The sequence below is a fragment of the Heloderma suspectum genome, chromosome 7 (genome assembly GCF_057233095.1).
Source record: "Heloderma suspectum isolate Gila_16-S chromosome 7, 16-S_ref, whole genome shotgun sequence".
Classification (NCBI taxonomy): Eukaryota; Metazoa; Chordata; class Lepidosauria; order Squamata; family Helodermatidae; genus Heloderma; species Heloderma suspectum.
This window is the reverse complement of record NC_139464.1, coordinates 68,146,241-68,170,632: the sequence shown is the minus strand read 5'-3', so window position 1 is coordinate 68,170,632 and position 24,392 is coordinate 68,146,241. Positions and strand designations below refer to the sequence as shown.

Below are 24,392 nucleotides of genomic sequence, written 5' to 3'. Positions count from 1 at the left end.
AGGTAAGAAAAAAGCATTGGCTAAAAATGAACTCTTTCTGTATGTAAGTGTCATAACTCTGTAATGCAGGTGTGGAGAATCTGTGGCCATCCAGACATTATTGGACTCCAACTCCAATTATCCATAACCATTGGCCATGTTGGCTGAGGCTGATGGGAGTTGGAGTTCTTGAGCACCACACGTTCACCACACTTGCAGTAGGGTGTTCTGCAAGACCGCTGCCTTCTCTCACAGCAATCGTATTACACGGCAGTGGACACTCTCTGTCTCCCAGGGCTCATGGGAAATACATATGACTTTCCATCCATTAGGATGATAAACTGCTTCCTTCCAATGACATGTGGCTGTGCGCATCAACAGCTATGGCACCGTTGTGTTATTGGTGGAGCTAGACCATGCACATTTTATGAAGTACTACAGCACTTAATGGGTTGGATCCACACTTAGTGGATCCACACATAGGGTGGATCCACCAAAATCAATGGTACTTGACTCCATCTTGACTAACTTAAGTCCAATTGATTTCAGTGAGGCTATTCTCTGGGGAGTATGGACAATTGTGGGGACAATGGATAATGAATGAGATGTTGGAAGGAAACAATATATAGGGCCTGTGATGCAAACAAGTCACATGATAAAGAAAGGAAAGATTCCACATAACAGTTGGCTCAGCTATATTGAGTTTCCAGTTCTGATCCATGTATAGCTCTACGTGTACAATTTCAGTTGTTATCAGAACACACCTTCCAGAATAAATACAACTGCCAATTTTGAACTCATTTCCAGCCTTGCGCTATGATGCTGTGCTTAGCCCTGCTCATGTGTTCAGATGTGTAGAAATAAATGCATGGAGAGGGGAATAAGGTTATACCAGTTGGCCCTGGCCCTAACTTACATGCATTCAAGGGCCCCTACATGCGTAGGCTCTCATGTATGTGATCCATGACTTGGATAAATGAAAGGTATGGATTGCACATATGGGAACCTGTGCACATTTGGGTGCACATGCATACGCTGTGTCCAAAGGGGGACCTTAAACAAGTAGATCTCAGGGGTGGAGCCAGTGGGTATGACCCAGTTCCCCGTTACATGTTCATTTCTACAGAGAGCTCTAGAAGGGTCATAACTACAATTAGACCCAACTGCACTCTGTCTAACTCTCAGTCTCCCAGCAGACTAGGAGGGCGTAGCAAGAAGCTACTGCTGAATGGCTAGTAAACAAGTTTGTTTGCTTTGTGGACTTTCCTGTTACTCTGTCCTAGTACAACAGCAAATGCCACCATTCTGGGGCAGGACTGGGGTTGCTGCTTTGGATTTTGACATCTGCCTGACTCTAGTTTTGGGTTGTCAGCTGCTCCCTCTGGTTACATCTTTTGTTCTTAACCGATCTATTTGTATTTGTCTGTGGGCCTATGAAGGCTGTGCAGACAATTATTTTCTAACACTAGCAAGAAATAGAACCTTGGGTTGGATCCAACACTGGTCATCTGCTAGCAGAACAGAAACCACTGGTGGGTTGAATTTCCCCTCTTCCAGCCCCACCTCTGTGCCCCCAGAGGGAACCCTCTGGGACAGATCTGGGGTGCATGAGGAAGACTGGGGATGGGGGGAGAATGGGAAAGTTCCATTGCAGGAGCAGCCTTCCACTCATGTGATGGCTGGATCCAACCCCTTGTCTCTACATATTAACATTTATAAACAGAATGGGGAAAATGCCCCATTTCTCTTCTTTTCTTAAACTCTTTGAGTTTGTGCACAGAATGGTGTTCAAAATATTTGAATCATAAATCTGTGCTCAATGAGGCAATTTGCGATACGGAAACTTTAAAAGAAGCAGGCATTTACTTTAGCATTACTGGATATAAACTCAGCTTTGCATGTGACCTTACTTCATGACATTATAGTATACAAAGTTTTAATACTGAAACTCTACCAGGAGGAGCATGCATTGGCTTTCCTTCATGGCACCACAGCAACCCAGAAAACCAAGCACCATTATGATGGCGCCCACAGCAATGAGGACGTTAACACCGGAAAGCAAGCTGCTGTCAGTGCTGAGATTCTGTGAAGACAGAGATACAAGAACTCAAATACAGACAACAAAACAGTCAATAGAGATAGGGATATTCTGTAACAACAACAACAACAACACTGAAAGGTAACCAACACCTCAGTCCACTAGTCTGTCGTGGATGGGATCAGTGACAAGAGCTTTTGTACCAGTGCAATGTCATGAGCTGTGGCACTGCATTTGCTTGCACAATACCCAAGGACATTGCATGATTGTAGCAACTGAGGACAGGGAAATTGTGCACTACAATATATTGCTCAGATGCAGGTGAAGAAGGAGCATGGACAGGGGTATGACAATGCAATGTACAATTCTATCCACATTGAGGCCCTGTTCACATGACATCTCCACAGATATGAACACATGGAGAGTGGAGAGCAGAAATGTGCTTGCTGCTGCTGACCATGTCCCTGACCTCCACACATTGACCTGGTTCACACAACATGAGGGTGGTTAAGAAGCCACGGTGGCTCATTCACCATGCTGCACATGCCTGTCACATGCCAGCTAGATTCACATAATTACCCCTCATTGGCATGGCTTGTCGTGATGGCAAAACCAATCACATGGCCTGTTTTAGGGCTGCTGGGTGGTTTGTTAAACACCTCAACCACCCACCCTCACAGGTTTGGATGTCACAACAAGCCATACGAGCAAGGGTAATTATGTAAATCTGGCTGGCATGCCCAGAGTGGTTAACAAGCCACCATGGTTTATTAACCACCCTGCAATTGTGCAAACTGGCCCTCTATGACTGGGTTCAGATGATCACAAAGGGTAAAGAAGCCATTGTGGCTTCTCCCCCATCCCTGTGGGTGCTGTGTGCACAACTGCAATTTGCACAATTACTTGCGATGCAGCACAGGTCACCATGTCATCCAAACCCAGCACAGTGCGCAGTGGGGGTGGCTTCTTACCCATGTCACAACCCACGGCTTGTAATAGGGGTTGTGGCGTTGGTAAGAAGCCTCCCCCACCATGCACCATGCAGGGTTCAACATGGTAACCTGCACTGCATCGCAGATAATTATGTAAATTGGATTTGCGCATATAGCAAGTGTGTGTCGGGGGGGGGGAGGGAGGGAGAAGCCACAATGGCTTCTTTTACCCCCGTGATCATCTGAACACAGCGTATATGTACAACTGGGTGGGGGATCGGGGACCCTGCAACCAGAAGGAGAGAGCCTATGTGTGAAGCACCTTGGATAGCTCCTTTAGAGTTCTGACTGGTTTGGACTAAACCCCAGAGTGAATTCACTGCCCCACTGACATTGGAGCTACCAGCCCCTACTGGAAAACCTGCACAAAAGGCAGGAAACCACCAAATGATTAGTGGTTGGGGAAAAGGGGATGGAGCCAGGGGAAGGGGGCATAGCCACCTGGGAAACCCAGGAGGACTGGATTGGGACCAGGAGCCTGAGGTTCCACTCTCCTGCTACAGCAGTCCAGGATTTGGCTGAAAATGTGTGTGTACATCCAGCATTCCTACTGTATAATAGTCATCCATAATCTTTTAAGTGGGAATCAGATTGTATATTGTTCCTGTCCACAAGAGTAGAATGTCTTCTGCACAATTTTGTTCCCCTCAAAACTGCATTCAAATAATACAATTTAAGTGCATACCTAGATGATTTCACTTTAAGGGCTTCAACCTGCAACCCTGTGCATACGCATATGGGAGTAAGCCCTGATGAACATGGTGGCACTTACTTCCAAATAAGCTCATATATTTGATTGTGCTTAGATATTCAGCACATTTATTTTAGATGAAATTGATCTTGGGAGTTAGCCAAGAGAAAGCTCATGCTATAAAATGGAGGTTTTATCACCACTTTAAAAGCACACGGAAGCCCAACACATGGGATCAAGCTTTGCTATGCCTTGATCCAGACTTTTTTTTGGGGGGGGGGCAAATTACGCTATCTAAAATTAGATTTCCAAACTTAAAATGAGAAAATCTGTTTCTTGGGAAATGTAGCTAACCTTGGGATGATAGATGTGTTGTATATTTTTAGATCAATAATCATAATATGGGGAAAGCACACTTACGGCTGGAGAAGATTTGCTTACACGCAGCCATATGGAGACTCCAAGAATAATGCATCCACACACCTGGTAAGGAAAAGACATTGATCAGCAGCCTAAAAAGAATTGCGAAACAAACACTTTGCAAGAGGTGCCTGCAAGTTTATTACAATTATTTTAAGGCTTCCTTCACTTGCACACAGTTGACACTGTAATACCATATGCTCCAACTGCCCCCATTTACCAGGGACATTCCTATTTGCCAGTATCTGTCCCTAGCAAAACACTGAGCTTTTCTACATGAGGCTGTTAATCTGTTGTATCTACTTTTGGTTTCATCATAGAATTGAGATCCAAGGACTACATGTAGAATGTTTCTTTTCCTACATTCTCACTACATAACCTCTAGGTGGCACTGTGGTATAGCGGAATAGCACAAATACCCAAGCAGAAAAGGCTTTTTTTCACTTTCACAAATAATAGCACATTTTCCCTGCTCTAAAAAAACCTCATGGAAAGTATTGTTTAAAAACAGAAGTGAAACTTGAGGGTCACAAACAATCTATAATCAACCATGAGTAAGGAATGACAAATGCACAATAAATGCCTCATGGAGAAAAGCTCTCAGACGCAGCCTTTCCCAAACATGGGTTCCCCAGATGTTGTTGGACTACAACTCCCATCCCCCAGCCAGCACAGCCAATGTTTGGGGACAACTGGAGTTGTAGTCCAACAACATCTGGGGACATAGGTTAGGAAAAGCGGACTTAGAGCACATGCATGGGTGCAAATTGCCAGTGCACTGCTTCCCTTCCACTTCATTGGCCAGCCTCCCTACCACCACCACCAATAACAGATGACCTACACACTATTCAACATACAGGAGGGAAGTGAACAGAAGCCCTCAGCCATTTGTAATGAGTGCTCAGGCGATGGTCCTTAGCATGAGAATGGAAGTGCTGCAAGAGCACAAGCGTTTCCTAGAGTAGATAATACAGATGATTGCTGGCCAGGAAACGTCATGCCAAATGTTCCCTTCCCATCCCCCTGCATTGCTCCACCAGCCTGCAGTGCTCCAGTTGCCTTCTGCTTCCTGCCACATAAGTGCCTACATTTCTGTGATGCTTTAACCCACTACAGGTCTTATGCTGAAGTACAGTATTTGGAGAGAGAACAGCATGCTAGGCATGCAAGCGCGTTCTGCCTTGCATGAGGAGGAAAAGATGTCTTTCCGAACGCAGCCTTGCAACTGCAGAAGCTACTTGGCAAGCTGGTGGCGTGGAATGTCGCAGAGGGGCAGCTCACATGCTGGCTTGCTGGGGGAGTGGCCATTTCAGGCACCGAGCATGGCTGTGTGGACAAGAGGGACCCAATGCCCTCGCATCGCAAGGTGGGAACGGAGGCACAGGGGCTGCAGCCTCCACACTGTACAGGCCTGTCTCTTCCAAAAGGCCTGGAGCTCCCGACACAGGCAAGGGCCATGGCAGCAGCCCCCATCAGGCACTTCTGTTGACTCTGCAACGACACGCCCCCATAGTCCTGAGGTGGCAGACTCCATGCAATAGAGGCTGGTGGCTTCGATTTCAGTGGGGCTGTGAATCCACTCTGGGTTTCAGTCAGAACCAGCCAGAACTCTAAAAGAGCTGTCTGAGGTGCTATCCAACCTAATTTGAGATTGTTAATGGGGACTGGCCAACAAGAGCATATTATGCCAGTGCTTTCCCAGCTGCACTGGCTGCCAGTCCCTTTCCAGGCCTGATTCAAAGTGGTGGTGTTAACATTCAGAGCCCTAAATGGCTTGGGGCCAGGTGAGCTGAAAGATCGCCTCCTCCCATATGTACCTGCCCAGACCCTAAGATCATCTTCAGAGGTCCTTCTCCAGGAGCCCCTGCCAAAAGAGGAAAGGCAGGTGGTTACCAGAAAAAAGGTAACCTGTTACCTTTGTTGTTGCTGCTGTTGTTGTGGCACCCTGGGCGTGGAACAAACTCCCTAGAGAGGGCTGCCTGACGCCGACGTTGTACTGGTTCTGGTCCCAGGTTGACCTTTTTATTTTACCAGGCATTTTTGGCATTTTAGCATTCCAGTTTTTTAGTTCTGCTGTCTTAAATCTGCTATTGCATTTTAAATATCTGCCCTGCTCCAAGAATTTACTCTGGTTGCAGTTTTAGCCTGTAGTTTTTACTTTATATTGCGTTTTCTGTTGTATTTTTGTGGCTTTAATTTTGTGAGCCGCCCAGAGAGCTTTGGCGATTGGACGGAATAATAGTGAAATAAATAAAACAAGAAATTAAATAATTTGGGGGACAGGGTTCAGTACATGGATAGCTTTGGCTGGTTCTGACTGAAACCCAGAATGGATTCATGGCCCCACCAAAATCGGAGCCACCCACCTCCACTGCCTCCATGCCTCCATCTTGTGATGCCTTTCAGTAAGGTTGCCCGGCCGCCATCTCCCATGCAATGGCACTCAGCTGGTAGCCTTCCAGTGATGAACCGTCACTGCTAGTGACTAAGACACTCTGCTGTGAAGGAGGCATTTGAAGCCCCTGGTCCAAACCTTGCCTCAGCCATGTACTCAATAGCTGACTTAAGGCAAGCCGCTCTTAGCTCTCTCTCCCTCTCTCCCAGCCTTTGCTAGCCACCTGCAACAGAGTGATAATAATATGGTCATGCTTTGTATTAGTCCTTGGCCTAATTTCAAAACCCCTCTACAAGCAATCAACATCAGACCTCTTACAAGAGCGATCTGGCCCTCCCCTGGCAGCCCACTTGGTGGGGAGGAAAAGGAAGAGGACAGGGTGTCAGAGAGACTGAGATGAAGGGGGGGCAGGAAGAGAAGGGGCAGTCCCATCCACCTTAGGCTCTGACCCTGCCGAATGCTGGGTTGGCCCCGCCCTCTGCCAGCATGCAGTCCCTAACAGCTTACCTCCGACAGACTACGGCCCTCCTCAGAAAAAAAGGTTTCTCCACCCCTCCTCTAAAGCACAAATGCTGCAATATGAAATACGTGTCCAAAATGTACATATAATTGATGCATTCTGTATTTCTAGGAGAATTATTGTACTCTGAGAGTAGAACATCTGGAGAGTTGACCTCGTTCCTTTCATGGCACAAGAGACAGGGAGGTCAAGGATGCATTTCTGTGATTTCTGGGCTGGATTAATCATTACGGATGTGCACAGACCCCCCTCTTTGCTTCGGATGGAGATTTGGACCTTCCGAAGCAGCCCCGCTTCACCTTGGGCTGATTCAGACCCAACCTGCCTCGCTTCAGATTCAGATCTGAAGCAAGATTTGGATATCCAAACCATTCGGTTTTGACATTTGCCCATTGACTTGCATTGGAAAACAGAAACGGCCATACCTTTTTCAGTTTTCATGATAAACACATGAAATTTGGGGACCTGTCAGCCCTCATGGAAGGGATTCTAGTTTTTGTATTAGGTGCAGGTGAAATTTGATTTTTTTCAACAAAAACTCTCAAAGCAAAGAGCTATAACTTTCTACTCTTTTGACAGAAGTGCATGAAATTTGGGGACCTGTCAGCCTGCATAATGGGGATCTCACCTCACAAATTTCAGACAGTTTGGCCCAGTAGGTTTGTGCCAGACACAGATAAAATGTGATGTTCTCAGAAACTCAAACCAAAGGCATAAAGGGATAATCAGAGAAGTTTGGTGTTTAAGCAGTGATTAGGAGGAGGTCACTATCCCTAATCTCTACGTGGGTTATTTCCACTTCAAAGAAACCTCTTTCCCCTAGTAATTTCCTATTCAGAATCACAGTCAATGAACTCAGGCTCTCAGTTGTCTTGTCTGACAGAGGTAGGGATGTACGAAATTCACTTACCTTTTGCGGATTATGTTGATGGTGGAGGGGGAGACGTTCCGTTCCTCCCTCCCCGGAATCCTCCGCGGCCGGCTGTGCTCCGCGGCAGCTCTGCGGAGCAGCCGGCCAGGCCCAGCCAGGCCAGAGCCGTCTGCAGCCGGATTTCCAGCCACGGAGGGCTCTGGGTAAAAAAACCCCAAAAAACCGCGTACACAAATGGCGGCGACTACAGCAGCCACCATTTAAGTTCCTTATTTTTGCCATCTTAATCTATGTAAATATTTACATAGACTATGACAGTGAAAATAGAGGGGAATGCAAATAGCGTAGTGGGTGCTATTTGCGTCCTTTTTGATTCACCATTTTAGCATACATGAATCTTTATGTAGGCTAAAACGGCGAATCAAAAAGGGACGCAAATAGCGCCCGCTACGCTATTTGCGTTCCCCTTTATTTTCACCGTCATAGTCTACGTAAATATTTACGTAGCCTATCACATCTTTTTTTTTTTTTTTTTTTACATAACTAGAAATGGCGGCAGTGGCAGTTGGTTGGAAGTCCAGCCGCCGCAGCCACAGCCGCAGCCACCACAGCCGCCGTCAGAGCTGCTGCCGCCCGGAAGATCCGCCTAGGGATGGCGGAGAATTTCTCCCTGAAACTTCGGGGGGCCGAGCGCCAACGTGTTCGGCCCCCCGAACAAATTTCGGGGAGAAATTCTCCGCACCCCCCCACCCCCCGCACCCACCCCCGGGACGGGACTTACCTTTGGCGAATATCCCTCCCGGCGGCGGGTCCGGCCGGCGGTTCGTCGGGTCTTCGTCCGGGGTGGGAGCGGCAGCCGGTCTTTCAACCGGCTGCCGCCGCTGCCATTCCAATAAAAGAAAAAAAAAATGCCCCCGTGATAGGCTACATGACGATTAACGTAGCCTATCATGGCTAGATCTGCAAAGTCAGCCGTGATAGGCTACGTTAATCGTCACGTAGCCTATCACGGGTGACTTAAAAAAAAAAAAAAAGCGCGTACGGATAATGGTGGCCCCCATAGGGAGCCGCCATTTGCGTTCCTTATTTGGTCGCTGTAGTCTACATAAAGATTACGTAGACTATGGCGAAAATAAGGGCAACGCTATTTGCGTTGCCCTTATTTTTGCCGTAGTCTACGTAAAGATTTACATAGACTATCACGGCTGACTTTGCAGATCTAGCCGTGATAGGCTACGTTAATCGTCACGTAGCCTATCACGGGGGCGTGGTTTTTTTTACTTTTAATTTCGCGGCCGGGCGAGGCGCCTCCTCCCCGGCCTGAATTTCGGCCGGGCGAGGCGGGAAGCCTCCCCCCCGGCCTGAATTTCGGCCGGGCGAGGCGGGAAGCCTCCCCCCCCCGGCCTGAACTTCGCGGGGGGAGCAGCGAAGTGCCTCCCCCCCACCGCGAAAAGCTGCGAGACCAGGTAAGTGACTTTCGTGCACCCCTAGATCCTCCCCAGGTAAGTCTCGTCAGGGGGGTGGCAGGCTGTTCCACCACGGAGTTTGGGGGGAATTCTCTGCCATCCTTAGACAGAGGCAGGAAGCAACACAGCAACCCTGCCAGGTGAGAACTGTGGTAATTACAGAGCTAATACATGCCAATGAGCTCTGACCTCTGGGGATGCATGAATTTATCAGACCAAACCCAGGCTCGCCAGGCCGCTTTGATGACTCTAGATAACATTTTAGTGACTCTAGAATGAGTAGGGATGGGCAAAACGCTTACCTGCCATTATGGGGGGTCTGCAGAGGGGGGAAGTGATCTGTTCCTCCCCCCTGGAACCCTCTTTGGCTGGATCTGCTCCACAGTGATTCCACAGAGCCGCCGGCCGGCTCCCAAGTGCCAGCGATACGGCTGCCATGCCGTATCGCTGACTGAAGGGGCCTACTGCCTGCAGATGCAAATGGCATCCGGGATGCCATTTGCAGCTGTGAAAGCCTTAGTTTAAGGTAAATGCAGCTGTAAATGGCCTTAAACTAAGGCCTTTATGGCCGCAAATGGTGTCCCAGACACCATTTGCATCCTCAGTCAATCCGCCCAGTTAGCAATATGGCAATGGTGGCCATATCGCTGGCACTCCGGAGGCAGCCGCCGGGGAGGATCCCTCCGGTTAGGATTCCTCCTGAAGGCGCAGGTAGGAGATCTGATCCTCCACAGACTTCGGGGGGGCAGATTCAATAGAATCTGGCCTCATTGGGGTCCGTGGAGGATTTCTCCAACATCCCTAAGAATGAGTATACTTTAAATCCTTTAATGAGGATCCATCTGAAGGCAAGTCTGGTGCCAGGAGCCATGGTAATGCCAGCTCCAATAGCGTATATTAAAGTTGCTTCAGTTAAAACATTCATAGCTGGATCTTGGGAATACGCGTGCGTGTATTTAATAAAGGATCTAGAAAGAAAGAAAGTGTCAGGGTGGAAACTGAGCCCAGAGAGCCTCAGAGCAGTTCAGATTCTGAGGAGGAACAGCTATCCATGGGAGAGGGGCCAGCTCATCCCTCACAGGCTCAGCACCTGGCAGAGATTCCTCCTGCCAGCATTCCAGAGATAGATAGTGAGCCGGGTAGTGAGGGAATGTGGGAGGGGGCTTCTTAGACGCTCAACGCAGATGCAAAGAGCGACGAGCGATAGAGGACGCGGAAAGGAGGCGTAGCGCCCATTTGGCGCACAAGCAACGGCTGCCTCCCATGGACCCAAGGGAAAGAGGGAGGATCTCTCCCTAGCCCATAAGTTCTGGGTCTTCAAGTGGCTCTTTCAAATGGGGATCAACTGACTACTTGAAGCTTAGGCTACCCTGCTGTTCCTTGCTTTAGTCGCTGGTGATAGCATCTGAAGGAATCATTAAGTTGTAAAAGGATTAAAGCTTTGAAAAGAAATCCTTTCGTCTGTGTCTTGAGTTGGCTATTGGAATCTACTGGGAGAAGCCGCCAGAGCACTCCTGACGAAAGAAAGAAAGAAAGAAAGAAAGAAAGAGGTTGAATTGAGAACAGAGGCTGGTGGAGAACCCGTGGGTGCAGCAGGGTGTGTCATAGTTGTCCAGACTGGGCCAGACTGAGGCAAAGAGCAAGAGCAAATTAAAAGCAGAACAGAAAGAAAAATCCCCACATGCAAAAGGGTAGGGGGAAGGGAGTAAGACTATGCCCTGCCTTACTCATCAGGACTTGAAACTGGAGAATGTGCACTACTCTCATGCTTAGAACATGAGACACCTCTGATGTAATGTCCATGACGTAACGCCCATCAGCGGCTCCCCCCTTCCACTACCGAAGGAGATGCTGCTCCTTTTGTAAGAGTGCTTGCTGCTGCCTGCACCAGCCTCCCCAAACAGTAACCTCCAGGCACTGCAATTGACCTCCGCACTCTACTATCCTACACCAGGACTCACTATCCGGACCAGGGGCGACCCAGCTTGGCTACCAGTGCTGCTGATCCCACCAGCACCTCACCCACCTCTGCCCCTGCCAAGGCCCTGAAGATGCCTCATATTGGGCTTGCTTTGCCACACAGCGTAGTATACAATTTAAATAATATATGTTGTGTAGTGCTTTGCTCACTGTTCTTTGAAATGTGGACTGTGTAGTGCTTTGCTGCACACTGTTTGTTCACAACACAAGCATGTGTACACACACGCGCAGACATGCACACATGACCAAAAGAAAAGCAAACACTGACCTACCTTCAAGCAAGGGGAGGGGGGACTATCTATAATCCTAACAGAAGAGAAAAGGGTTTTTTTATTTTCTTTTAGGGAAAAGAAATCAAAAATGGGAAGGGAAGGAATACAGGAATTGAGAAGGGCAGGGGTGTGTGAAGGGGAGCCAAGAACAAGGAAAGGAAAGACAGATATAGATATAGAGATAGATAGATAGATAGATAGATAGGGAAATGGTTAAAAATTGAGAAGGGGTGAAGCTAAAGAACAGGAACAAGGCAAAGAAAACTAAAGTACTTTTTAAAAAATGTTTTTTTAAATAAACAATCAAGAAAAGAATGAAAGGTAAAACCTGTTAGAGAAGGGGGCCAGGGGAGGAGACAAAGAACCAGGGAAGGGAAGGAGGAAACTCCGACTAAGTACTTTTTAAATGTTTTTTTTTTAAAGAAAGACTCTACAAAAGAAAGTAAGGGAATAGTTGAATTGGGATGGAAGAAGAAACACAAAACTGCAGTACAAACACACACATACCACATGGATCTAGCTAACTCTCTCTAACAAGTAAACCACCATCTCCAGCTCTAACCAGTGCGCTCTCTCTCACAATGAAACGAAAGCCGGCTGACCTCTCCAATATATCCAGTATCCCCCCAACTCCTCCACCGCTGTCACTGATTGACTGATTGGAGACTGCTGGGTTACATCCAGCTGGAGTTGCCATTAGCCAAGGCTCTCCATTCCCCCCTCCCTCCTCTCCTCCTCCCCGCTTCCCCCCTCCATTCTCCTCCTCCCAGCTCTTTCACAAGTTGATACAATGGGAGACAGGCTGTCTGGGAATGGCTTCAGTAGCTCCAAAACTCTGAGGCAGACTGAGGCACCTCAGCAACAAGCTGCTTCACTTTGGAGCACCTCGGTGCTGTTCTGATCTGCTTTGGATCACCTCCGAAGCAGCCCGCTTCGCTTCAGGATTCGGGCCGAAGTGGTGCAGAGCCCTATTAATCATCACGCTAAAATGAGGCCAGCCAGAAGCCCTGATCAGTGCAATTATTTGAGTGATAGAGTCATACCTTTGACTATGTTCCATTATAATCAAGAACACAGTGCTTATTTCCTCATCACATGGCAGGACAGCAGTGGCTGCCTTGATTTAAAGTATTGGTAACCTGCCCAGCAGCAGAATAGAATGACTGTGTTCTCTTTTGCATGGCAGATTCTGAGACAGATTAGGAGGATAAGGCAAGGAGGAGGGACTGCGCTCTCTTTATGTGACTGTATTAGTGTGTCAGAGCAATTCAGTGCGGCTCCAGGTTTTGGTGGGCCCTGGCTAAGTGGTCTGCAGTGAGCCCCCTTACTCTTCACACAAACATATATTTGCCACACACACACACACACACACACACACACACAAAACTTGTTTATGCTTCTGGCTCCCTCTGGGGAGCAGACACAGGAGGCTAGTACGGAGGGCAGTGAGCATTTTCCTAGAAAACTTGAAGAACAAAGCTTCTTTTGTTCCTACTCATTATCTTCTTCACCACTGTCATTTATTATTTGCAATTGTAAAGTGCATAATACATGTTAGGTACCATTCAGAATCTTTTTTTAAAAAAACCCACAAGTCTCAGCCTGCATGCTTTCAGCCTTTCTTTCTTTCTTTCTTTCTTTCTTTCTTTCTTTTTTTAACAGGACAAATGCAGGGAGAAGCAGCAGGTAAAAGGGAAACTTTGCACAAGCTGAGAGAGAGAATGAAAGGAGAAATGAGAGTTTAAGAATACAATAATTAACCTAGTAATGGGAAAGAAACACATGCACACACATGCAAGCCAGATATTACATCAAGAAGGAAAGGCAAGAGAGAAGAGATGAGCTTTTAAAATAATGTCTTAAAGTGAGTTCAAGAAGTGACCAGCCGACTATTTATAGGAAGAGAGTTCCGCACATATGGGGCCATAAGAGAGAAAGCATGGTGACAAGAAACAGCACAAGGAAGTAGAAGTTTAATAAAAAGATTAGCGTTAGATTAATGGAGGGACCAAAGAAAAGAATAGAAAGAGAACAATGAAGATAGAGAAGAAAGGATGATATTCTGAACAGATTTAAAAGTAAACAGGAGAAGTTTAAGCTGGATACAAAACTACAGAAGACACCACCTAGGGCTGAACCAAACTGGTCCACAATTTCATCACCCCATATGCAGACAGTGGGAGGGAACACAAAAGGGGAGGAAAGTTAGTGGCACATTACCCACCAGCAGCAACACTGCTCGTTTGGAATCAGTGGCTGGTGTCTGCTATTTTCCCCTCTCCCCAGAATACTTAAACTGAAGGGTTGTCCTCTCTCTAATAAACGTCATGATTGTGCGCTGTCATCCTGTGGCACTGCAAAGCCTATCAAAGAGAAGCCAATGCTTCCTGCCTTCACTCTAGAGCAGGAACAGACAACTTGTGCCTCTCCAGATGTTTTGGCCTAAAAGTCCCATGAGCCAGCATAGTCAGTGGTGGGGGATGGCAGGAGTTGTAAGCCAAAACATCTGGAGAGCAACAAGTGGACCACCCCTGCTCTACAGCATGCTGGAGGACATAATGGCATCTGTGCACCACTGAGGCTCCAGGGAGTGTCATTGTTGCCATGCCAACAAGGTTTGGCCAAAGGCGTTTGGCTCACCCTTAGGAGAAACATGATCATAACTGTGACAAAACAAAAATTCAACAAGCAGAAGAGAACATAGATAGTAAGCTCACACTGAGACTGATGAACAAAACATTCTGTGGGCTAGAATAAGGATCTGGGAGAGTTCTCATACAGGCTGAAGGTTGAATTTTGAATGTTTATGGAAGGAGTAGGGAGAACGTTTGGCATGAGCTTAAAAAAGAAAGAAGGATCAATAATAATGCCCCAAACTCTTAACTTGTTGAAAAGACTGAAGAATGATGTTGCCCCCCCAAAATCTGATTTCATCAATGAGCAGAGAATGGAACAAAAGGTGCCTGACAATCTGCAGTACACAGAAGGAATGGATTTTACAAAATCCATACATCCCTAGTCGCAACATAGCTTCTTTCTCCCCCCCCCCCCGGATTTTTGTTTTTTTCTCTACCACTGCAGGCTGCAACAGCAACAACTGCGTTGGCAACCAGGTCACCATTTTGCATCCTCCACAATGCCCAATTCCTAGCTTCATTCCAGGGCCTGGGGGTGGGGGTGGGGAAATGTAGCTACTACCCCCAAAATGGGGTAGAAAAGGTGAAGAAAATTATGTAAAGTAGCCTTCTATTTCTAGGAAGGTGAGAAAAAGTAACATCTCAGAACTAATCTCAGAAAAAAAATGTCCTTTCATACATTTTGTCTCATCTGTAGTTGTCATTTGTCAGGGTTCAGCACCTCCCCCAGGATCTCCCAAACAGAGGTGTAATCATGGGGGATCTCACCAGGTTGAAAACCCGGCACTTTTTCTGGAACCAGGTCCCAGCCGGGTCCCTCCCACTCCCAGCCCATTGCTGTGGAGCAGGTGGCTGGAAGATCCTGAGAGGCTGTGGTGGGCCCTAGAGAAGCCATTGCAGCTACTCTCCCCGAAGCGCCAGGCATGGAGCAGGAAGAGTGGCAAATCCCCCCCATCTCGAAAGCCCGCCTGGGCAAGGCAGCCTTGCCCAGCAAAGGGTTAATTTACCCTCTCTTGCAGTCTGCCTTTGGCACTGCTGTTAATGCTACGCCTGCGCTGTAGGCATCCAGTTCCAGGGAAGGACAGGAGCACGTGGGCCAGGCTAAGTTGCTTGCTGGAGAGGAGACGCTGATCCTGAGCTGGATCGTCAATCCCGTGCCCCCTCAGCTAGCCCAGATGGTTGTAGAGAGGCAACCCTGCATGTAGCGGCCACTGCAGCAGCAGACACGAGGTGCCCGAGAACACGCATCAGACTCAGATAGGTCAGCTCAGTCAGTTTGGCTGCTGTGGCAGCAGCCAAAAAAAGCAGCGGGGTGGGGGCATGGGGAAGGCAGAAAGAAGAAGGAGGAAGTTCATATGACTGAAAAATAAATGAAAAGCAATTTTAAAAATTAAATTAACATGATAAGAAATACCTGGGAATAAACCCCATTGAAATCTATATGCTTTACTTCCGAGAAGACATGCACGTGGATCTTGGGAGCCTCGACGCAGCGGCTGCCTCACCTGCCTCTGCACAGCCTGCACAGGCAGCTCTGGGCAGAGGAGGCAGAACTTCTCCATCACATCTTTCACGCAGCCTTTCCCAACCTTGTGCCCCCCAGATGTATTGGACTGCAAATTCTATTATCCCTCCCCCACTCCCAGCCAGCATAGCCAATATTGTTGCTGACCAACAAATCTGGGGGGCAACAAGTTTGGGGAAGGCTGCAGCCTACTGCGTTTCTTCTTGGTTGTTCCCTCAAAGGGTGAGGAACCAAAGTGCGCATTACCAGCAACCCTGATGGCCTTGAAATAAATGTGTTAAGTAAAGCAACTTTTCTCTTGTTCTCGCTCTACACACACACACAAACACACACACACATTTCCTGCATATATCTGCTTTGCGCTTACTTGAGAGTAAGTCCTATGGCCATGAGGCTTTATTCTATCCATATGACAGGGTCACTATTTTATCTGCGGTAGAAAAAAATACATCGTTATTGTTGTATTTGCTGGCATATATGCTGTATTATTTATTTAATTGATTGATTGGATGTATAGTCTACTTCATCCCAAAGGCTCAGGGCTGGTAACAATATGCTAATCAATCTACTTTATCTTTCCCTGATGCTGGTCACCAAAAGACAGTTTGAATAAAACATGTCTTCATCTGCTTCCAGAAGGTGCACAGACTTTGGTGTTTACAATATATGTGGTACTTTACAGAGAATCATAAGCAAAGAAGTCAAGTCTCTGCCCCTAGAAGCTTACAATCTAAATCTAAATGTAAATTGTAATTTAAAGTTACATAGCTGTTTGAAACTTAATTTTTCATTATACAAGCTATCATAATCATCATCATTATGTTCTCCTTTTTCCTCACACCTTTTAGATGTAATGTGCCTTTAGGAAGTAAGGCTGCGAGATGTGAATGGCCTAGACCCTTGTCCTCCTCTTGAAAATATGCTCCCAGTGTTTTGTACCTTTTATTAAAAGACACACATAAAGCTGATTTACATACCCTTAACTGAGGTTTGTTTATGGTGGGGGGCGTTATTACTACATCACCCCTAAAACTCCTGATGCTTAAACTTGTTCTTGGCAGTTCTCCAAACTATACCCCAGTAGTACCAGCAGCCAGAGCCAGCTAGAGCACCATCTTATCCCACTCCCACAATTCCAGGGCAGGAAAGGAGAACGGGGCCACAGCAATACACCAGGTCCCTCAGGAAGTGTGTTTAGGACTGGTGCCTTTTTGTGCTTTACAGCGTGGGGGAGGGAGGGGCTGGAGAAATGTTATGGAAAAGTTTCTTTCACATCTTGATGAACATGAAAAACATAGAGGTAGATGAGTGGCACAAATGAGAAGCAAGATGATGTCTTGTTCAGTTACTGAATTATTAATATTCATTGTAAGACTTGATTTGTGCCAGTTTTTAGGATTTATCACATAGTCCTATGTATGTTTATTCAGAAGTCAGTCACACTATATTCAGTTTTCAATTGGGCTTTCTCCCAGGTAAGTGTGCATAGGACTGCAACCTTAACTGCCTTCCCAAGATCTCTTAAAGGGCTGGATCTAGACTTAGTCATGCTTCGAGTATACTTACTAAAATTCAATGGGAAAAGTTAGCCATGACTTATTTTATTTTATTTTATTTATTTATTTTCTTTCTATACTGCCCAATAGCCGAAGCTCTCTGGGCGGTTCACAAAAATTAAAACCAAACAGCACACAATAAAACAATTTAAAATATATAGAACATTAAAACCACAATATAACAATACAACCACAATAAAACCTAGCAGCAAGAGTTTAAAATACAGATTTAAAACAGCAAAGCTAAAAATTTAGAAAGCTAAAATGCTAAAATGCCTGGGAAAATAAAAAGGTTTTCACCTGACGCCGAAAGGAATACAATGTAGGTGCCAGGCAAACCTCACTAGGGAGCTCATTCCAGAGCTGGGGTGCCACAGCAGAAAAAGCCCTCCTCCTAGTAGCCACCTGCCTCACTTCCTTTGGCAGGGGCTCACAGAGAAGGGCCGCTGACGATGAACTTAAGGTCCGGGCAGGCACATATGGGAGGAGGCGATCCTTCAGGTAACCTGGCCCCAAGCTGTTAAGGGGTTTGAATGTTAACACCAGCACTTTGAATCGGGCCCGGAAATGGACTGGCAGCCAGTGCAGCTGGAAGAGTACTGGCGTAATATGAGCTCGCAGGCCAGTCCCTGTTAACAATCTTGCTGCCCTATTTTGGACCAGCTGAAGTTTCCGGATCTTTTTCAAAGGCAGCCCCACGTATAACGCATTGCAGTAATCCAGATGAGAAGTTATCAGAGTATGGATAACTGTAGCTAGGCTATCTCTATCCAGATAAAGGCGTAGTTGGTATACCAGCCTGAGCTGATAAAAAGTGCTCCGTGCCACTGAGTTCACCTGTGCCTCAAGTGACAGTTCTGGATCCAAGAGCACCCCCAAACTACGAACCTCATCCTTTAGGGGGAGTGGAACCCCCTCCAGAACAGGTTGAATATCACCTAGCCGGGCAGACAAACCACCCACTAATAGTACCTCCGTCTTGTCTGGACTGAGTTTCAGTTTATTGGCCCTCATCCAGTCCATTACCGTGCCCAGGCACTGATTCAGAACAGCCACTGCCTCACCTGGTTTTGATGAGAAAGAGAGGTAGAGCTGGGTGTCATCTGCATATTGATGGCACCTCAGCCCACACCTCCGGATAACCTCCCCCAGCGGTTTCATGTAGATGTTAAACAGCATGGGGGATAAAATAGAGCCCTGTGGAACCCCATGTCACAATTGCCATGGCACAGAGCAATAATCCCCCAGCACCACCTTCTGGAATCGGCCATCCAAGTAGGAGCAGAACCACTGTAGTGCAGTGCCTCCAACTCCCAACCCAGACAACCTATCCAGAAGGATAGCATGGTTGATAGTATCGAAAGCCGCTGAGAGGTCCAGGAGAATCAACAGGGTCGCACTCCCCCTGTCTCTCTCCCGGCAGACCACAGGGCGACCAAGGCAGTTTCAGTTCCAAAACCAGGCCTGAAGCCCAGTTGAACTGGATCTAGATAATCCGTTTCATTCAAGAGTGCCTGGAGCTGTCCTACAACCACCCGCTCAAGCACCTTGCCCAGGAAGGGGATGTTGGCCACTGGCCTATAATTGTTAACATCCTCTGGGTCCAGGTTAGGCTTTTTCAGGAGTGGTCTAATTACCACCTCTTTTAAAGAGGCTGGCACCACTCCCTCTCTCAAGGAAGAATTTACAACCTCCTGGATGCAGCCAGACATCCCCTCCTTGTTTGATTTAATAAGCCATGAAGGACAAGGGTCAAGCACACAAGTGGTCGATCGGACTTGGCCAAGCACCTTGTCCGCATCCTCAGGCCTCAGTAACTGAAACTCATCCAACAAAACTGGACCACACGGTGCTCTGAACACCTCTACCAATGGAACTGCATTAATGGTGGTGTCCAATTCATGACGAATCTGAGTGACTTTATCTTCAAAGTGCCGTGCAAACTCATCACAGTGTGCTACCTAGAGTTCCACCGTCTCTCTCCCTGGCCCAGAATGTAACAGGCCGTGAACCACTCAGAAAATCTCCACTGGATGACACTGAGAAGATGCAATGCTGGTGGAAAAGAACTGTCTCTTTTCCGCCCTCACTGCCACAGAGTAGGCTTGATAGTGGGCTACGACTACCTTAAGTTCAGTAAGTCTACTCTATGCAAGTCTGGATCCAACTAAAACACCATAAGAGATGACTGAATATTTTGAGTAACCACTGGAACCACTGATCTATGGACTCTGCACTCATAAAAAGAAAAAACCCTATGAAGTCAAATGGTGCAGAGGCCACGAATGTTGAAAGAAACCAAAACAGTGATCAACAATCCAGATGTCAGGGTGGACACTGAGCCCATAGAATCCCAGAGTAGTTCTGATTCGGAGGAAGAGCAGTCGCTCCTGGGAGAGGAGCACGCCCCTTTTTCCCAGGGCCCGCAGCTGACAGAGATTCCTCCCACCAACATTCCTAGATTAGAAAGCAGTCCAGGGAGTGACCCAGCACAGATAGCAGAGTGGGTGGATGCGCGGCGCAGACGCAGAAAGCGGTGCCAAATGGAGGGCGCGGAAAGGAGGGGTAGCGCCCGGTTGGCGCTCAAAGAACGGTTGTGCCCAGAGGATCCAAGGGAAAAGGGGAGAGACTCTCCCTAGTCCTTATATTCAGGGGTCTGCCAGTAATTGCCTTTCAAACGGGGACCAACTGTTCCAATTTAGGGCATAGGGATGCTGCTGCTCAGATCTAGTTGCTACCTGTAGAGTTGTTAAGTTGTAAAAGAAGAATAAAGCTTTGAAAAGAATCCCTTTGTCTGTGTCTGGACTTGGCTACTGAATTAGACTGAGAGAGCCCTCCAAGGAGCCCTTGACACCAGACTGCTGTTCTAGGGGGAATATAACAAGATGTGTTACTGGCACTGTGTGGGATCAGCTGGAAGCTATCATTGTCTTCGTCTTGCTGAACCTCAAAAAGGCATACCCTCATCCTGCATTCATCGCTCAACAGAACTCCAAAGAAAGCAAGTGACTGAAAGGTCATTTTTATTGTATACTCTTACAAGGTTGTATATCTTAGAAGGGGGTGTGGCTGTGAGGGAACGTAGCTGTGACTATCATGAAAGGACCCTGCACTTCTGAATTTGCCGCTACACTACTGCTCCCAATCATTAAATTTCTGAGGAATGATAGTGGATACATCTCATCTCTAATGCAGATGCTTATAATACTGTTCCTTCCCTGTAAGCCCTGTGGCAGGTGTGAAGGACAGCTTTCCTTATCATTGTGAAGCACCCGAGGGTTCTGTGCTTTTTCTTTCTTCCAGTTATGCCTCTTCCCATCACTCTGCAGCCTCCCGGACTGCCTGTGCTTCCTGATCTGAAAAAGCCCTGTGGGGGAGGAGTTACCTCATGACGTCTTCCCCTAGGCTTCAGTTGAGGTGCAGGAAGCTGGGGAGGCTGCAGATAGTACAAAGCTGGGGAGGGATGATAGTACAATGAAAGGCAGGACACTCTCACTCAGTCTTTGGCCACTTCACACATAGACTAAGCACAAGAACCTCAGACTCTACAAATGAGCATCTCTGAATGAATGAGAATGGTTGGAAAAACATGGAAGAAATTTGCAGCACAGCACTATTCAGAGGGCTTCCACTCACATGGTCTCCCGGGAACAACAGATTACATGAATAAGCCAATCACACAATCCATTTGCATTTTCTCAGTAAAATTACTTTAAAAGATGAGGAAGACACCCCAGAAATCAAGCACTGATCATGAGGGCCACTTCACACATTATGCTTGTGTGTGTGTGTGTGTGTGTGTGTGTAAAGGGTACACCTAAGAAGGTAACATATAAGGAAGACAAACACTGTTTGGAAACATGTGCATCATACAGTTACATCAATTGGAGAGCCAGAGTTAGCTTCCGCTGCTTGTCATAGAATCATAGGCTGAATCTACACATAGCAGTTATACTGTTATCATACTGTTATCATAACTATCGGTGCCCATTGGTGTCATGTATACCAAGAGTTATGATAACGGTATGATAACAGTATAACTGCTATAACTGCTATGTGTAGATTCAGCCATAGAATAGTAGGACTGGAAGGGTCCTATAAGACCTTGGAGTCCAACCCCCTTGTACACTGTAGTCTTAGTGGCAAATCTGGTTTTACTTTTGCAGGCCCTGAGTTCAAATGTAATTCGAACTGTATGTTTGGGACTTAGATTGACTGTATCCAGGCTACCCTGGGCTTATGACACAATGCTTAGGGCCTGCCCAATACATTTTTCTGCTTGAGGCAAAGGACAAGATGGTGCCCCGGCCTCCACATTCCATCTACAGAAGCCAACTGGACTGGCAGCTGAATCTTACTTTGTGACTAGTGATGGGACAGCATCCTCTACCTTACATGAGGGCAGCAGGCAAGCTGAGGGGTGCAGGGCAGGATACCTGGAGCACACAGCTCTGTCCTCCCACAGAGGGGAACAGCCAGGGGCCTGCCACCACTGCCCCCTCCACACTATCAGTACCTGCCACCTGAGGTGACAGCTTCACTTTGCGTAATGGTACAACCAGTCCTGAAAATGCTCACACAAATTGTTTCAAACTCACCACTTAAGCTATAGTTACTAAGCAAGCTCTCAGGAATTAGAATCCCCTACAAATACACATTTAACTCATCTATTTTCAAACTCACAAGGAGCCACAGATAGGTTCTGTAATAGCATCTGTTTGTCTCAAACACAAATTCTCCATCAAGCATTTCAGCAGGATCAATTATTTATACCAGGTGACCTACATTTCTTCACAAAAAGCCTCCACATTCTACTGCCTTATCATTCATCCTCATTTTTAAAATGATGCAAAGTGAAAAACCTAAATGATTTACCAAACATTACAATACAGCATGACAAATTTGGATTTTTGTTGAAAGGGGCAATGATAGTGAAGTATAGGGGGACAATAATAAAAGGATAGTATCCAAGCAGAAAGGGAGCTTGGGAAAGGATAGGAAGGTAGTCAGAGTGCAAATATCCAAGTAAACGCTGGAAATTCAACACACACACCACAGTGTAATTTGGTAAGAGTCCATGAATATACTAGGGAGCAAGCTTTTAATTAAATAAATACATTTTCAGCATTTAGATAATCCCCCACATAATCTCAACAATTTCTCAATTAAGTTGTTACTAAATTATTCCCTGGTGATCATTGCCATACACATTTCTAACATTTATGCCCATATAAGGTGTATAATTGCTACAATCCAGCAAAGGCAATGTTATACTGAAACAGGCTTGTCTGTACAAATCCCAACCTGAATTGAGAACCAGACGTATTACAAAAGGATGCTGTACACACATTTGTCAGGGCTCTGTGTCTCAGGCCTCCCCGCACCATTCCCAACTCAGTGTTAAAATTAGTCTTCTAATTGTGGCCTAGGTCTTCAGAAATATAAGCACCGATCCTGATATAGAAAGATGTGCACCCATCAGAAGGAGAGGCGATAATGTCAGTCCTCCTGACAGGTGACTGATGGTTGACAGAAGAGTGGATGTGTGTGTTGTTATTGTCACTGAAATATCATCATTACTCTACCAACACCCTCTCAATGTGTAGCCCAACCCATGTCTGTTCTATACTGAACTACTGGGATTTGAGCCAATTATTGGTCACATTAGTTTAAGTGGTATTAGGTGGCTGAAATGCAAATCGCTGATTTAATCTGGGTTGGGGAATCTTACTCTTGAAATCTCACCCCACCCCTACAAAATATCAAATTTATTGTTCAGCTACTGCTTCACTGTCAGGTGAATTAGCTTTGTTTCAGGCAATAGTCATTTCCAAAAACTCAGACTTACCCAAAAGAAGAAGTTGAAGATGAACATGGAGTACTTCATGCAGCTACTCACACCGGCCATTTTAGTTTTTTAACCCAACAAGAGCAGAGACAAGGTAACTGAAGCGAGATGTCTTAGAAGGATACCCCTCGAGTTATTTCTGCTGCAGACTCGTTGAGGGAGCTCATCGGCTACGTCCTGTGCTTTGATAGCAGAAGGGGAAGTTCTGAGCTAAACATGTATGATTATTCAAACCATTCATATCCTGTAGATAAATATTAACCAAGTCATTTAAAAAGCACCAGCTCGGGCTATCTCCGACTATGCCTGTGCATGTTGTTTCAGTTTACAGAACCAGCATTCTTTACAGCTTTACAGCTCTTTATCCTACACCCTAAAAGTAAACATACATGCTGAAACCAAGTGAAGGTAACAAAAAATATTATAGACCAAAACTTCAAAGGCCTAGTGCATTAACCTTAGTGAATGTGTTAAAAGAGCATGTAACAGCTTTGAGACTTCCTCTCTTACACTCCATTTGGTGTTCTTGCCATATTTACTATTGCCTCAGACATTTAGTTTCAGTAATGGGATATTTGATGTGTTCAGGAAGAAAAAAGTTATAAGCATGAATCTATTGCTCTTGTTTCTGTTTCAGTGTTCATTCTTTGTCAACTCCTCTCTAAACCACCTCTGTTCTTCTTATGCAAAAGCATTCCAAGGGGAGAAACTTCCGGTGTTTGCAGTGCATACGTATATCCCCTGTCTTCATCTACCATTTTATGGTTTCAGACCAGTGCAACAGATGTTCTACTGTCTTGGAGACTGTCATGTCCCCACTGGAGGAATCCTCTTCAGAGGATGAGCTATAGCTCCCAGAGACAAACAAGGAGCAACCCAATCCAGAAGACAAGGAGGATCCTGGGCCCTCAAGGGAGATGGCCATAGGTCTGTTATGCCATGAATAACCTGTTGCTTGTGTGATATAATATATATATAAGAATTGTGTGCAATGATATATTTTAGAGTTGTAATGGAACTTGGGAAGCCAGTGTGTGTATGTGTGTATGAGTTTTAATATTTCAGGTGGCTGAAGCTCAAGCTAAGAGATCTGAATGTTCTGAGATGGAAAACTACTGACCAGGAAGAGAAGAAGACTGCAGAACAGCAGATAGTAATGTGCTGATAAGGTGGCAAGGAACTAAATGTGTGCCTAACCGACAA

At 46.3% G+C, this 24,392-nt stretch overlaps 1 protein-coding gene across 5 annotated transcripts in view; it reads right to left on the bottom strand.

The window, feature by feature from the left end:
• Positions 1 to 23,389, bottom strand: part of TSPAN8 (tetraspanin 8) — a 51,060-nt gene extending 27,671 nt beyond the window's left edge. For 3 of the 5 annotated variants that reach the window (XM_084810489.1, XM_084810492.1, XM_084810491.1), the window contains exons 1-3: positions 23,190 to 23,389; positions 4,121 to 4,183; positions 1,934 to 2,062 (exon numbers count right to left, since the gene is read on the bottom strand). In XM_084810489.1, the coding sequence (XP_084666615.1) occupies positions 1,934 to 2,062; positions 4,121 to 4,183; positions 23,190 to 23,249 (252 nt within the window). In that variant the 5' untranslated portion in view covers positions 23,250 to 23,389. Of the gene's footprint in view, positions 1 to 1,933; positions 2,063 to 4,120; positions 4,184 to 16,152; positions 16,216 to 23,189 lie in introns of all 5 variants that reach the window. The other 2 variants (XM_084810490.1, XM_084810493.1) reach the window with 1 other exon arrangement.
• Positions 23,390 to 24,392: the final 1,003 nt, after the last annotated feature.